Source organism: Hippocampus bargibanti, linkage group LG05 (genome assembly GCF_051943395.1).
Source record: "Hippocampus bargibanti isolate YZ-2025 linkage group LG05, ASM5194339v1, whole genome shotgun sequence".
Classification (NCBI taxonomy): Eukaryota; Metazoa; Chordata; class Actinopteri; order Syngnathiformes; family Syngnathidae; genus Hippocampus; species Hippocampus bargibanti.
The window spans coordinates 28,635,628-28,650,510 of NC_142738.1; the positions used below are offsets into that span (position 1 = coordinate 28,635,628).

Consider the following 14,883-nt stretch of genomic DNA (forward strand, 5'->3'; position numbering starts at 1 on the left):
CTATAGCCAGGCATCACTAGTAGAACTAGAACATGCAAATACGATTTGCTCATATCATTACAGCGGGGGCAAGATTATGGATAGCTTTAAATGTATAAAGAAGAATTTTAAAGTTGATTCTATATTTGATCGGGAGCCAGTGGAGCTCTTGGAGGAGGGGGGTGATGTTGTGAAAGGATGAGGTTCTGGTGATGATCCGGGCTGAAGAATTCTGAATGAGTTTTCCACATGATGGCGCAATAGGACAAATGAAGCCTCATGATGTACTTCCGGGTGATCGTCCGTGTAACCAAAAACAACAAAACATGGTGAGTTTAATAGAATTTGACTTAGATTGAAATACAAATACATTAAAACTGTTGTTGCGCTTAAATACGGTATATGAGGGAATGCAACCTTTGCGAAGGAATGTAAAACTTTACGAGCTAACGCAACGTTTTGGGCGGGAACGCATAACTTTGCGAGGGAATGCAAAGTTCTCTCAGGGCAGGAGTGTCAAAATACTTTCTTGTCGCGGGTCACTTCAGAGTTATGGGTTCCCTTGGAGGGCCATTGTAAAATCTCCACGTTGTTCCTTGCCGATGAGAATTTTACATTTCGGTACAGAACTCAGCAACAATCATGAGTTAAGGCACATGATTTGCACCCGAGGGCCACGTAAATTATGTGGCGGGCCAAATGCCCCTTTGACACCTGTACCTTAGGGGCTGCGTACTCTTCCCTTTAACTTCTCCCCTCAATTTATTGTCACGAACACGGTCTGGTGTACACTACAGCGGTACACATGAAAAAACACGTAGTAAAGCCTTTTAACTTTTTTTGTAGCCAAACAAGTGCATTTGGAAAATCTAGAAGTCTTGGTTCCTTCGGTTTTCCAATATCACATGTTCATGGCTTGTGAGCTTGTACTCTCAAACCACCTCTTTACACACGTAAACAGACCCCGCTTGAAAATCATAATGAATAAATTATCCAAATAGACTAGACAAACTTCCTGCCGTGAGTGCCTGCCACTCACTGACTACTTTCAGTCAAATCACACCATAGCGCAATCCATTACGGGAAGTGGAGCTTCGTTATTCACAATAAAAGCTATATACGTCAATCCAGTACCGAGGGGTTCGAGAACGGGATGTCACAATATTGAGTTTCATTATTTTCTTCCAACTTTTTGGCAATTTTCTCTGAACAAATGCTTTACTATGACTAAATTCCAGTTTACAACTGAATGCTAAAAAAGTTACATTATTACGACAGTAAAGAAAAAGCGTATGCTTTACTTTGAAGGACATCTATGGATATGGAGTTTTTCAAATGCAAATCATTAAAGTGGAGCACGAATAGCCTTGGTTGCTGAACTTCGCAAGAGGCTGACTGGCTGGTCCTCGTTTATTGGATTCTGTATGCAAGTTCTCTGTGGCATTCCTTGTTGTATGCGAGAGCGTGTGTCGATGTCGCCCACTGGAAGGTTTTAGTGGGGCCTCGTACGCACAAGCAAAACGAGGCCAAGTTTTTGACTAGCTGCACGTGAACGGAGTTTCATCGGTGCTAGCTAACTGTTCGGGAATGGCAGTTTGGACCAGAGCTGATAAAAACGGTCAATTGGACCTACTTCTGCGCGATCGCTGGATCCGCGTTTCCGCCGAACTTACCAGAGAAACGCTCACTCTAACGGCAGAAGCGGATACAAGCGGACAGGGGACCAACCACTGGGGTCACAGCACTCCACTCGATGATATGGGAAATGGTATGTCGAATGGAAGCGAATCGGGACACAGGTCCGGGCAACTTGGCCGGAGTCTGTCTTCTGGGCAAGGACAACCCCAGAAAGGGTGCAGCAGCAGCCCTGGTCGCGTGGCTCGTCCATGTGACGGCGTCAACGGATTAAGCAGCCCCGGGAAGTACTCGAATAACGGCCCCAACTGTGACTTTGTAAGTCCTGGGTCGAGCGATGGGAGTCCAGGGTCCAGTTTCGGTTCGGGGCAAGGCGAAATTCCAGTTTGTGGAGACCTCTGCACGGAGGCTGTGCGAAAGGTGCGAGTAGTCAAACAAGAGTCTGGCGGGCTAGGGATCAGTATCAAAGGAGGGCGCGAGAATCGGATGCCGATCCTTATCTCCAAGATTTTCCCGGGGCTCGCTGCGGACCAAAGTCGCGCGCTTCGGGTGGGCGACGCTATCCTGTCAGTGAACGGTAACGACCTCCGGGAGGCAACCCACGACCTGGCGGTACAGGCCCTGAAGAAGGCAGGAAAACAAGTGACGCTGGAGGGTAAGTGCGATCACGTTTGAACAGGGATTTATCGAAACCGTGATTAGAATGGCGTCTTCCCGCCACAAATTCCCGTGCACTGTTTATTTGCAGACACCTGTTTTGGCTATGAAATTTAGTTCTAGTACAGAGCAAATCGTAACTTCAAATAGAAATCTTAAATGGAGCCTGCAGCCGAAAAGGAAAATGTGAAAAGTTAATCTTGTTTCCATGATAATTTGACACATTTGCTTTAAAGGACAACCGACGTCACTTTTTTGTTTCTTAACTGACATCAGAAAAACGTTTTATAGCATCTAAAATACCCAAAACACACAGTATAATATTTTTATTCAAATGCAAAACACCAATAAAAATGACTTAGTGTCCAAAATCTGCAAAAAATTGAGCTGCGAATTGGGCATTTTCAGAAAGTCCCTCCCCCAGTTCGTGGTGTCACGCCAAGACTTCTTGCCTTGCTGGAAAATCAAAACAATGGCTTCAGATTCGGAGAATATGCTTTCTTGTTACACATCCAGTTATGAGTATGATTCAAATAGTTCTGAAGAGGAAAGCATACATGTTTGCAATCGATTAAAACATTTATTCCGGGCCATTATGAGGCAACGTTGAGGGGAATTGTCTCACCGAAAAAGAGGCACAAAATGGCGACCTCCTGTGGCCACCTCTGTTTCCACAGGCTGATAAATTTAGTGACGTCACGTACGGACTCGTCACCAACTCAAAAACAAGACTTCCTGAATATTCAGCGCGAGTCTTAAAACGTAAAATATAGCTATATGCGGTGGAATCTTATTAAAATACGCTCAGTAGAAGTCATTTGAAGCCATTTTACAAATTATGGACACAACTTGTCCGGAGACGTCGGTTGTCCTTTAAACAATATGCATGAGGGAAAGGTGATATGGATTGCATCTCCGTCCATGTTTTATATTATGTGTTGGGTTTATTATTTTACTCAATCTTAACTGTTTTATTAAGCACTTTGTTACGGTGCTTCAGTTTTGCTTCAGGTGTTGTGAAAATGTTATATAAATCAGGATGTATTGTATTGCATTGTATATTAATCCTCTCATCAGTATACCTTTGACCTCTAAGGGTAGATCACCTACAGCCGGCCATGTAAATATTAGATGCTCTGGAGTCCACCCAAACTCAGTCAAAGAAAAAAAAGTGTCACTTTATAAATCTTCATGATGACAGCAATAATACAGTGATTGAGGGGCAACATAATGCCTTTAACCAAGGGTCTCAAACTAAACTTGTTTGTGTCTGAGTCATTTCTAGTATTCTACAAAAAACATTTGCATTTTATGATTATCCCATAGCCATAAGGCCACATCTTTGGTACCCCTGCTAAACCCAGAAGGCAAATGACATTTTCAGTCTAAAAAAACCATGATCTAGTGCTTAGTACATCTGCCTGACGGTTATGCGATTTGATGTCGATGTTCAACTCCAGATTTCCTTTTTGGGAGTTTGCATTATTGACATAAACCAGATATGCCCAACCAGTCTATCGCGGTCGACCAATAGTGTGCAGACTGCTCCCAAGTTGACCGCAAGGATTGTTGGGGTAATGGAGAAAAAAGTGTGTGTGTGTGCTTTATATATTTTTGTATTTCTGTACAGTGCATCCTATCACTTTCACAGAAAAGTATTTCAAAAAATGAATGAAAAAGCAGGTCACCTTTAATTTACAATGGTGCATGACTTGCATCACCGGCCGTTGGTAACAATTAGCAGTCTCAATTGCACCTTGCAGTCAATGCTGTTGCAGTATATGTATTTTTAATGTATATTTAAAATTCTCATTCAAAGTTTGTTTGATCGGCCATTCACCAATGACATTATCTAAAATTTAGCTAACCAGGATAAGCATATTAAAATAAAATGGTAGGAAGCCACAGTACCATAGTGATTTTTGTGCACTTAATGTGCTGTTAAAATGTTTTGCTTTGTCAGGTCTCCCCTTAAAGGACAACCGACGTCACTTTTTTGTTTCTTAACTGACATCAGAAAAACATTTTATCGCATCTAAAATACCCAAAACATGCAGCATTATATTTTTAGTCAAATGCAAAACACCAATAAAAATGACTTAAAGTGTCCTAAATCTGCAAAAAAATTGAGCTGCGAATTGGGCATTTTCAGAAAGTCCCCGCCCCCCTTTCGTGACGTCACGCCAAGACGTCTTGCATTGCTTGTGAATCAAAACAATGGTTTCAGATTCGGAGAATATGCTTTCTTGTTACACATGATGAGCAAAGCATACATGTTTGCAATTGATTAAAGAATTTATTTGGGCCATTTTGAGGCAAACGGGCGGGGGGTCTCACCCAAGAAGATGCAGGAAAAATGGCGACCAGCTCCAGTGTGGAATGAATCAGCTCGTTTCCACAGGCTGATACTATCTTTCCATGGAGTTTGCCTCCCTCTGCTGGCGGCTTTTGGGTGTAAGACATGATTTAAAAAAACAGTACAGCAAAATACATTGACGTGATGGAAAGACGCTACAATGCGTCTTTTTTTACGGTGAGGAGGCGGTCCTTTTCTGATGTCACGTACGGACTCATCACCAACTCAAAAACAAAACTTCCTGAATGTTCAGCGCGAGTCTTAAAACGTAAAATATAGCTATATGCTGTGGAATCTTATTAAAATACGCCCAGTAGAAGTCATTTTAAGCCATTTTACAAATTATAGACACAACTTGTCCGGAGACGTCGGTTGTCCTTTAAGGTGATTTACTTTTCAGAAACTCACAAACTTTTCTGTCTGCTTTAATTTTGTGTTTCGTTTATGTTATGGCTGTATGCATGCGTGTGTATGGATTTGGTGAGTCCTGATTTAGACTTTACTCTAATGACATGACAAAACTTTAACTGAGCAGGTCGTCTTTCAACATTTGCAATTGGTAGTGAGATGTACTTCCCCATGTGACGATTCTGTTCCCTGTACCAGGGAATCAATGCAACACTGCCTTTTTAGAAAGTTGAAGAGGCTTGTTTTGGTGGCGTACAAGGCAAATCTTATTTGACTCTCTCGGGGTGCTGACTGTATTGCTGATATTTTGCAATTGGAGAAAACAATGGTGATGTAGAGCACGCACACATTCATCTTGTTTTCGTATTACTGATGTTAAAATGGGTGAATTGTACTACCACCACTTCATCAATTGTACAGTTGTCATAGTATTATATGACAACACTAATCACTTTATACTCAATGACGCTGCATATTGTCGCACAACTGTCATTGGATTGTACTATTACATCATGGTTCTTTTTGATACTTAAACTTCATGCCTTTATACAGTGGTACCTCGGTTCTCGAACGCCTCACAGTTCGAACAAAATATTCGAGATATTCTTGCTTCGTAGTTCGAACACCAATCGGTGTTCGAACGCCAATACGACGTGTGAGTGCGTACGCGAGGGTGGGGTGCTGAGCGGCGTACGGGTGTATCGCTGTCTCCGTGACCAACTGTTGTCGCTTGCGGAAGTGCTGCGTTTTGCTCCAGCGTTTAATATAGGTGTACGAAGAGTTTTCGCCCCTAATCATGCCTCCAAAGAAAGTAAGTGCTGCTAAAAGTGACAAAAGAAAAGTAGTGCGTACAACTATTGCATTTAAGAAAGAAATAATCGCAAAATATGAAGGAGGTGTGCGAGTGTCTGATCTGACTAGGGCAGCATGGGCAAACTCCGGCACGCAGGCCACATACGGCCCGTTAGGCTTTTTAATCCGGCCCGCCGAACTTGTCCAAATTATAGTAAAAACAGTTCCTGAAACTCATGACAAAAAGTTAGCGGACAACAGGGCAGACAACTCTGAAAAGTTGCCTGCCCCATTTTTCACACCCTGAAACACAATAACACGACTAATCACATTGAAAAAAACTTTGTCACAAAGTATTTAGTTTTTTTTAAATTAAGGATACACCTACCACAAATGCTACTTTGCTTAATTTACGGTAAATGTCAATGGCCATAGATTTTGCTGCAGTAGTCATTTGTCATCATGGTGCACAATGGAATGTTTGCATTGCTTGCTACAAGCCACTTTGCCCCTTTCATATCTCTCAAGTACACTTTACAGTCACGGGTTAATGTAAACTTTTGTAGCGTCACATATGTTGTTAGCTTCTTTTGAATCTTTCTTCTGGGCTGAGGTTCTGTGCATCTATTTTGGAAAATGATATACAAATGCACGACCTTAGAACACTTGCAAAAGTCCGGAAGAAGGAAACAGGCTTCTGATTGGCTGCCGTGCTGAGTATGCAAATTTCAACTGCAGGTTGCCTATGTCTGTGTGCTTGGCGACGTTACACGTGTACTATTTGCGCGTGAAGGCGAGGGCATCCGTGGCGAGTTTGTAGAGCGCGCGGTCAGGACAAACCATCCATGATTTTGTGGAATTTAACACAAGTAGGTATTATTGAGCTTGAATATTTCGTTGTGTAATAATATGTTTTGAATGTTGAAAGTGATTCCATTTTTCAATAGATGATAGTTGATTTCTTTAACTTTGCACCTTCGATTGAAACTTATTAAAAACAGATGCAATCTTGATAAATCACAGTGCATATCTATTTCCATTTCGTCCTCCCAGTATCTGCGAAATAGTATGTAAACGCCATATCTTGCATATTCCTTGAGACAAATTTATTAACTGATCAGGGATATTTTTCACATTTGAAAGACAGTTAATAAATTGGGTTGTCGTGTTCTTACTGTGCTATGAGGTTTGTACACACTACATTTAAAGGACAACCGGCACCATTTTTTTTTTTTGTTTCCTACTGACATCAGAAAAACTTTTATAGCATCTAAAATACCCAAAATACGCAGGCTGATATTTTTTGTCAAATGAAAAACACCAATAAAAATGACTTCAAAATGAATCCGAAAATGGCCAGTTTCAGAAGGTCCCGCCCCCTTGTTCTTGATGTCACGCCAAGACATCTGGCCTTGCTCGAGAATCAAAACAATGGCTTCAGATTCGGAGAAGATGCTTTCTTGTTTCTCATCCAGTTATGATCTGATTCAAATAGTTCTGAAGAGGAAAGCATAAATGTTTGCAATTGATTAAAGGAGTCCTCCCATATCAATTTGAGCCGTCAATGACAGCAATGTAGCACCCAGAAAATGCAGATGATGGCGCCCAAGCTCCATTGGAAATCGGCTGATTTGTCAGCTGGGAATTTGTGTCAGCGAATATCAAATAGTTGTCTTGGTGCAACACACAACGATTCACCATCGCATTATTTATGTGTTTTCCTTCTAATTTCGCCATCAACACGAAGTTTTCAGACCAAACAAAGTACCACAAAATGCATTGTGTGTCCTTTCTCAGTCAAGGGCGTTCCTGACATGACATCACGTCAGGAATCGTCACCAACTCGAAAACAAGACTTCACGAATATTCAGCGGGAGTCTTAAAACGTAAACTATAGCTAAATGCTGTGGAATCTTTGTAAAATATGCTCAGTCGAAGTCATTTGAAGTGATTTTACAAATTATGGACATAACTTGTCCGGAGGCGTCGGTTGTCCTTTAATCCTTTAGGTTTAGTATTTCTGGCCCAAACACTCCCTCCAAATGCTCCTGGCCCCACTGTCAAATTTTAGAACCCATTGCGGCCCGCGATTCAAAAAGTTTGCCCACCCCTGGACTAGGGAATACAGCATGGCGAAATCTACGATCAGTATTCTTTTAGTTCCTTAAACAATAAGGAGACTGTGAAATCTAGTGATGTGGCTGTGGGAGTGAGAGCAAGTGTAATTGGATAGATATTTTAAGAGAAAAGAACATCCTGTAGCCGAGTCATCCGTAGCTGTCACGTTCCGAGCGAGAGTGACGGCAGCTGACTCGTCGGAACGTAGTGGAATGTTTGGGATCCCAAAGCAGGTGGCAGAGACGTACTACCCAAGCAGGATGTTTATTCACAAAGTACAGTAGCAACCCATGGATCTGCTCTCTTCAGCCACAACCACCTTGTGGCTTTCTCTGCCGCTTCACTTGCAGACTGATTCCCAGGCAGCCAAAGACTTTACAGAGGGAGTGTCCCGCGAAGCCACGACAGCCGACTTCTATGGGCTCATAGAAAGTCCTCCAGAGTCCCAATGCCTTGCCCACTCGTTCTTCCACCAGGCCTACACGGACCTCCTCCTGGAGTAGTTGTTGTCTCTCCTTGCCCCGAACCTGGCTGATTTGGGTCCTTGGGCCCAAGCCTGCGCTCCCTTTTGCCACTGTCCCAACCAGTGCCTTTCGCCTAAGGCCTGACTCAGCCACCTCCAATGCCTTTTCTGCCTTCCACTTCCTTCCTGTCCTCACTTCAATGCCTGCTGATGACGCCTTGCCGTCTCTGAAGTCTCTATACTGCAGGGCTTCTCTTGCGCATGCCACCTTGACCTCTTCAGAAAGCCCACTGAAGGGCAGCTGCAGGATGTTGCTTGTTCCATACAGGGTAGAGCTGTTGAGGCTGCGAGGAAAACCCATTTCCGCAGGTAGCTGCTGATCTTCCTTTCAAAGGACTCCACAGTCGTTACTGGGACTGCATAGACGAGGAGAGGCCACATGATTCTGGTAGATCCTGGTTTTGAATCTGCCAGGCAGGCCAGAGTTGTCCACCGGGCTTAGGCAACTGCAAAGCTCTTCAGTAGTCCTCCGGATAGCGGCAGAGTCCTTCAGGCTGGAGTCAAAGAGCTTTCCCAGGCTCTTGACTGGTTGATCTGTAATTGATGGAATCACAGTTCCTGAAATTGAGAACCAGAATTTATTAACCACCTTCCCCCTCTTCAGGACCATGGACCTTGACTTGGCAGGATTGAAGCTCATTTGAGCCCATCCGATGAGTCTCTCATATCCCCGCAAGATCCACCTGCTTCCTGGAACTGATGTTGTTGTGATGGTCAGGTCATCCATGTGGCTCTTATGGGGGGATGTCAAACACTTAATCTGGACAGAGGCCCTCTGCATTCTACCTCAGCAGCCTTACCCCCATATTCATCGCCAGTGCAAAGAGATCAACAGATATGGTACAACCTGTTATTATCCTTTTCTCAAGGCGATGCTAGTCTGATGTTACTGACCCAGAAGTGACCCTGAGCCTGAAATTATCATAATAATCCAGGATCAAGTCCTTGATCTTACTGGGGACATGATGGAGTTGCAGCGCAAGCTCAACTAGTTTGTGTGGAATGGACCCATAGGCATTGGTCAGGTCCAACCATAAAACAGCATGGTCGCCTCTGTTCTCGTGGGCTTCTCTGATGAGCTGTGTCACTACTCCGTTGTGCTCCAGAAAGCCAGGGACACTGTAGATCAGGGGTCGGGAACCTATGGCTCGCGAGCCATATATGGCTCTTTTGATGATTGCATATGGCTCGCCGATAAAACTAAATACATATTTTTGTTTTATTTCGCCGTTCATTTCCCGTTGGGGCTGCAGTTGGCGGAAAGCGCAATTTTGATTGGATGACACTAACCTAGAATGGCCGAAAGCGCCATTTTGATTGGATGATAGTGGCTGTCATGTTGAAACAGGTAAATGCCCCTTTAAATGAGCCCAACTAGTGCACTTCAGCCTTAATGCACCGGAGCATTAGAAGAGAGAAAATGTTCTGATTCTAATTTGCAATGAAACAATACCATCGATGAAACAGTCGAATGTCAGTGACATTTTGACAAGCCCCATGTTAACGTTAGCATCAACATACTTCTGCGAGAAGTAGATTTCAGATAGCAAGTGTGGAAGCTTATGAGCCGTGTGCAGGCTAGCTAGCAGTAACTTCGCCTCTGGACCGGCAAATTGAATTTCATTCCGATCGTTTGCCTGGATTTTTACCAATCACGAGGAACGGAAACCATTCATGTTAACGGTGAGTACTATCGCAAAGTTATTTTAAATACATTCTGATATTTTGTTGAAATATGGCCGCGCGAGCGTGTGTGTGCGCGCGCAGTCGAGCGTTTGTATGTGCGCGTGCGTGTGGCTCTCACTGAAAAACATTTCTAAATATTTTACTTTTATGGCTCTCTTAGTCAAAAAGGTTCCCGACCCCTGCTGTAGATCATCGCTCGGCACTGAAGTGTCGATTTAATTGTTCTTGAGGAGAAACCCGGTCAGTCTTAGGGAGATGATGCTTAACACCACCTTCCCTGCCACACTCAATAGTGAGATGATCCGAAACTGGTTGATGTTTTTCGAGTGGTCCTCCTTGGGTTTCCTAACTCCCTCTGCACACCTCCACTGGTCGGCCACTCTCGCCTCGACTTTGCCAGATCACTTTCAAGTCCCTCCATAGAAGCCGGAGGAGATTTGGACAGCACTTGTAGACACGGTAAGGTAGACCACTGGGGCCGGGGGAAGATGTAAAGTGGGCTGCCACGATGACCTCTTTGACTTCTTTCAGACTCGGCTCTGTCAACTGGAACTTTGCCGTTGGTGGGGCAGGGCTGAAGAGTGCTCTGTTTTGCCCTAGTTCTTGTCCCCTCAGTGGATCACTCATGGTGTTCTTGAGGAAACGATTCACTTCCTCTTTTGTCTTTGTGCACTCAAGCCAGCCACTGTGCTTGTACCCGGGTAGCTGCTTCGCAAAACGGAAGGGATTGGAAAAATCCCTATAATATAGTGGATTGATTTCCTGACCAATATATCAATAATCGCTGTATTGTCATCTCGTGATATGATCGCTATTGTGAGCCTTGAATTGCCTATTGTATCGTGTCATGGAGTACCAAGAGTTTACCACTCCCAGGTTAGACAAATGTAATCATTCTTACTTAAATCTGTTTCTCTTCACAGTCAAGTACATCCGTGAGGTTTCTCCACTATTCAAGAAGATTTCCTTGGTGGCTGACTTGCCTTGGAATGGTGTTGGGGCTCCGAGCTACAACGGGAATGAGGATTCTGGATCTCCCAGACGCAGCTCCTCCAAAGACAGGAAGGTTATGAGCTTGAAGATGTGCTTCATCAGTCGAAACCTAACCATGCCAGACTTGGAGAACAGGTCTGAATTTAACATTAACATTATATTTACCTGCTGAGATAGCATAAAAAATGTGTATCTAACTAAAATTGTAACTCAATATCTGTATATTCTTACCATCCATCCATTGTCTGAAATGGTTCTCCTCAGAGATCGCAAGCATGTTTGAGCCTTTCCCAGCTGAATCTGGGCAGTAGGCAGGGGACAGTTGCCTGCCAGACAATTACATAGACATAGACCAGGTGTGTCAAACCAAAACTCAGGTCCTGGAGGGCCACTGTCCTGCATGTTTTCCATATCTCCCTGTTGCTACGCACCTGTTTCAAATGATCAGATCATCAGCAATCTCACTGAAAGCCTGACATTGAACCTGTTTATTTGAATCAGCTGTGTTTAGGTACCTGCAGATATCTTTGTTAATATGCATTGTCCAATACTAGGATAGAGGGCACAAAACTCTTCCAAACTTGAAAGAAACTTTGAAATGTAATACTTTTTTTAGCTTCAGCATATGGCTCCAAGAGACTTTTTTGTCGATGTTGGGTTGTTACAGACCTCCAAAATGTAAACAATCTTGGTAACTCAGTCATCTATTAAAATATTGTGGACTAAAAATATATTTACTTTTGCCAGGAGGTGGCACTACCACTACAATAAAACATGTTCATAGATGTCATTATGTCTGCATTCTCATGAAATGTTTGACATTTTGAGATGTTGGTCAAGTTACATAAGCTTTTATAGTTGTGGCTAAAATCATAAATGCAAAATTAAATTCAATTTCGCAGTATTTGTGTGGGGAGCATGTGTGCTGTGGGATGTTATGATGTCCAGGGGGGGTTAGGGTGAGTCTGTGTGTGTGTGTGTGTTTCCTACATACACATTGTGATTGTTTTGCTGCAGTCATTGTAATGTTGAATGTTTGGGTCAAGAAAGGATATCACCCCGTGTGTTTCGTGAGTTGATGATTCCGGTTTGATCTATGGTGTTACGGTGATCGGTTGATTTCTCATTGGTGTGACACCTATATTTATAGAATGTCATCTCTGTATCATTTCACTGTGGGTTTGTATTGTTGTGGGACCGTTTGAATAGCTTTGGTTTCCGTGAAAAACATCTTTGTGGATAGTGAGTCTCCCATGACGAAACCTTCTTTTTGTTTATCAATTGTTGTCCTGTATTTAAAATTGGTTCATTTATATGTTAAACGAGGTTTTTCTGCTTTTAGCTTAACAGAAGAATGCCTAGCACTTTTGAGCAAAAATTAACTGCCGTTCGAAAACAGCTCAGTGGCCCCAGAATGAGCCTCTGCAACATCGCATTGACCTCGGAGACAGTGATTCTGGATTGGCAACTAGCGTGGTGGTTCTCCATTTTAAGAGAGGTGAGCCAGAAAGTGTGTTCATACTGCAGGGCATCATACTCCTTAGCATTCCTGGTAAGATATATTCATAGGTGCTGGAGAGGAAGGTTTGTCCGGAAGGCGAATCTCAGATTCAGGAGGACCAGTATGTTTTTTCCTGTGGCTATGGTACCCACACCCTTGGCAGGCCAGTCGAGGATGCATGGGAGTGCACTCAACTAATCTACCTGTACTTTGTGGACTTGGAGAAGTCTTTTGACTATGTACCGCTGTGGATCTTGTGAGGGGTACCTCCGAAGTATGGTGCACAGGGTACCTTAGTAGGGTTGTTCGATCCCTGGTCAACTGGTGATAGAGTTTGGGCTGTGTACCTCCACCAAGACTGCTCTTTGTCACTGAGTCTGTTAATCTCCTGGGCTTCTGTTCATTGGCAACTGCCCCTGTGACCTGACCTCAGATAAGCAGGGAAGAGTGAATGAAAGAATATCCTTTCTATACTGTTCTTTTCTGTTCCTATTCCATTCTGTGTTCTAGTAATTTAGTTCAATTGTGACCCCCCACCCCACCCACCCCCTGCTCTTTTAATTTCACACATGCCATGCATGCACCACACTGCCCCTAAGTGGACAAGTTTGACATACACAAGGTCAATGAAGTACATCGAATGAGTTGTAGAAATGGTTTAATGTCTTAATTTTGACAGCATTAACCCATTCACTGCCAGGCGTGTCCCCTCCAGTGCCAGGGTTTTTGTCATTGTCACTCTCTTCTTTCATCAGAAAAAAAGATTGAATTCCTAAATTATATGGGTCTGGAGTTATATAAGCTTGAAATGAGGGCGGCTGTCCAAAATACAATGCAATACATACATATTGGTTTATATAGCGTTTTAACAGCTGAAGCTGTAACAATGGGCAAACATGGAAAACAGGGAAATGCTGCTCCCTTGTGGAAGGAAAAATAAAACATTGCCAGAGGTCTGTGCAGCGCAGTTTGACAATTCAGTGTAAATTTTAAAAAATGCTTTTGTGTGCGTTGTGTGTGTGTATGCGCATGTGTGCGTGTTTCCGGAAAAGTTATGTTTTTTGAGATGCAAGATTTCACCAACACCAGCCAATATATTTTTTGTTCACATTTTCAGACTGTTGGAGCTCCATTCCCCTGATGGGCAGCATACAGTGGTACTTCGCTGTAAAGATGCCCCCACTGCCAACTCCTGGTTCACTGCCATCCACACAAATATTGCTGCTCTGCTCCTACAGACTCTTGCTCACATTAATGCTTACCTGAGAGCCTCTACCTCCATCTCCCCACATCCTCACCTGAAACATATTGGGTGGTTGGCTGAGCAGGTGGTGAAATAAGTAAAAGCTCCACAATATTTTACACCAGTGTTTTTCAATTATTATTTTTTGGGGGGCCACGGCACATTTCTTTTATTGAAATATATCCAGCGGCACACCACTAACTAAAATTGTGAAAAAGAAGCTTATGTTGTATTACTAATTATATTATTTTTCCTAATAGTGTTTTTTACAGTGAAAAATAACACAATTCTGTATTACCACACATTGAATAGTCCAATCCAATCTTTGGTGCATTCATTTGAATGGCATGTAAAATGCATGTATATTAGAACTTGCTCAGTCTTTTTTTTCTTTGTGTGACATTACGGTAGTTTTTTTTCCCAGTCCTTTGTGCTCTCCCGCAATCTTGGACCATTACCAAGGGATGCATCTGGGCCACGGCCTTTCGCTACTTGCACATCTTGACAGCCACCGGCGCAACTTTGTAACTTCACTGCGCCAGCACCGGCACACATGTATTAGGATTGTCGCATAGTGCTACATGATCTGCGCCATATATGATAAACTTCTGTTAAAATAGCTAAAGAAAGTTGGATAGTTAGATAAGTTAGTTAAACGGTAATTGAAAACTTTGTTTTCCTTCAGAGGTTCTAAGTTGTGTCGTGATGTGCCAGAAACTGCCGAATGCACCCATTGTGCATTGCAGTATTTACATTGAACCACATCGACTTCGATGGTTGCAATATGGAGCGAGAGAATAAGAGTAAAACTCAGACATTACAAACGAGCAGCAAACAAACATTCGTTTATTAAGAAACAATGGAGGGTAGTGACAATTTGTTTCAGCAAACTGCTGTTAACGATTTACATTTTGTGGATGATGGGAATTATTTCAGAGCTGTTGCAGAACATTGGAAATCTTCAAAGCAAAGACATTTGTGTAAGTAGACAC

At 43.0% G+C, this 14,883-nt stretch overlaps 1 protein-coding gene across 5 annotated transcripts in view; it reads left to right on the forward strand.

Annotated features, from left to right (window-relative positions):
* Positions 1 to 288: 288 nt before the first annotated feature.
* The window catches only part of sntb2 (syntrophin, beta 2), a 41,481-nt gene continuing 26,886 nt past the window's right edge, over positions 289 to 14,883 (forward strand). For 2 of the 5 annotated variants that reach the window (XR_016115121.1, XM_088997609.1), the window contains exons 1-3: positions 290 to 2,269; positions 11,078 to 11,282; positions 13,766 to 13,976. Coding sequence is in view for 4 of the 5 variants with exons in the window: in XM_088997609.1 (XP_088853735.1) it covers positions 1,567 to 2,269; positions 11,078 to 11,282; positions 13,766 to 13,976 (1,119 nt within the window). In the remaining variant the exon portion in view is untranslated. Of the gene's footprint in view, positions 2,270 to 11,077; positions 11,283 to 13,765; positions 13,977 to 14,883 lie in introns of all 5 variants that reach the window. The other 3 variants (XM_088997611.1, XM_088997612.1, XM_088997610.1) reach the window with 2 other exon arrangements.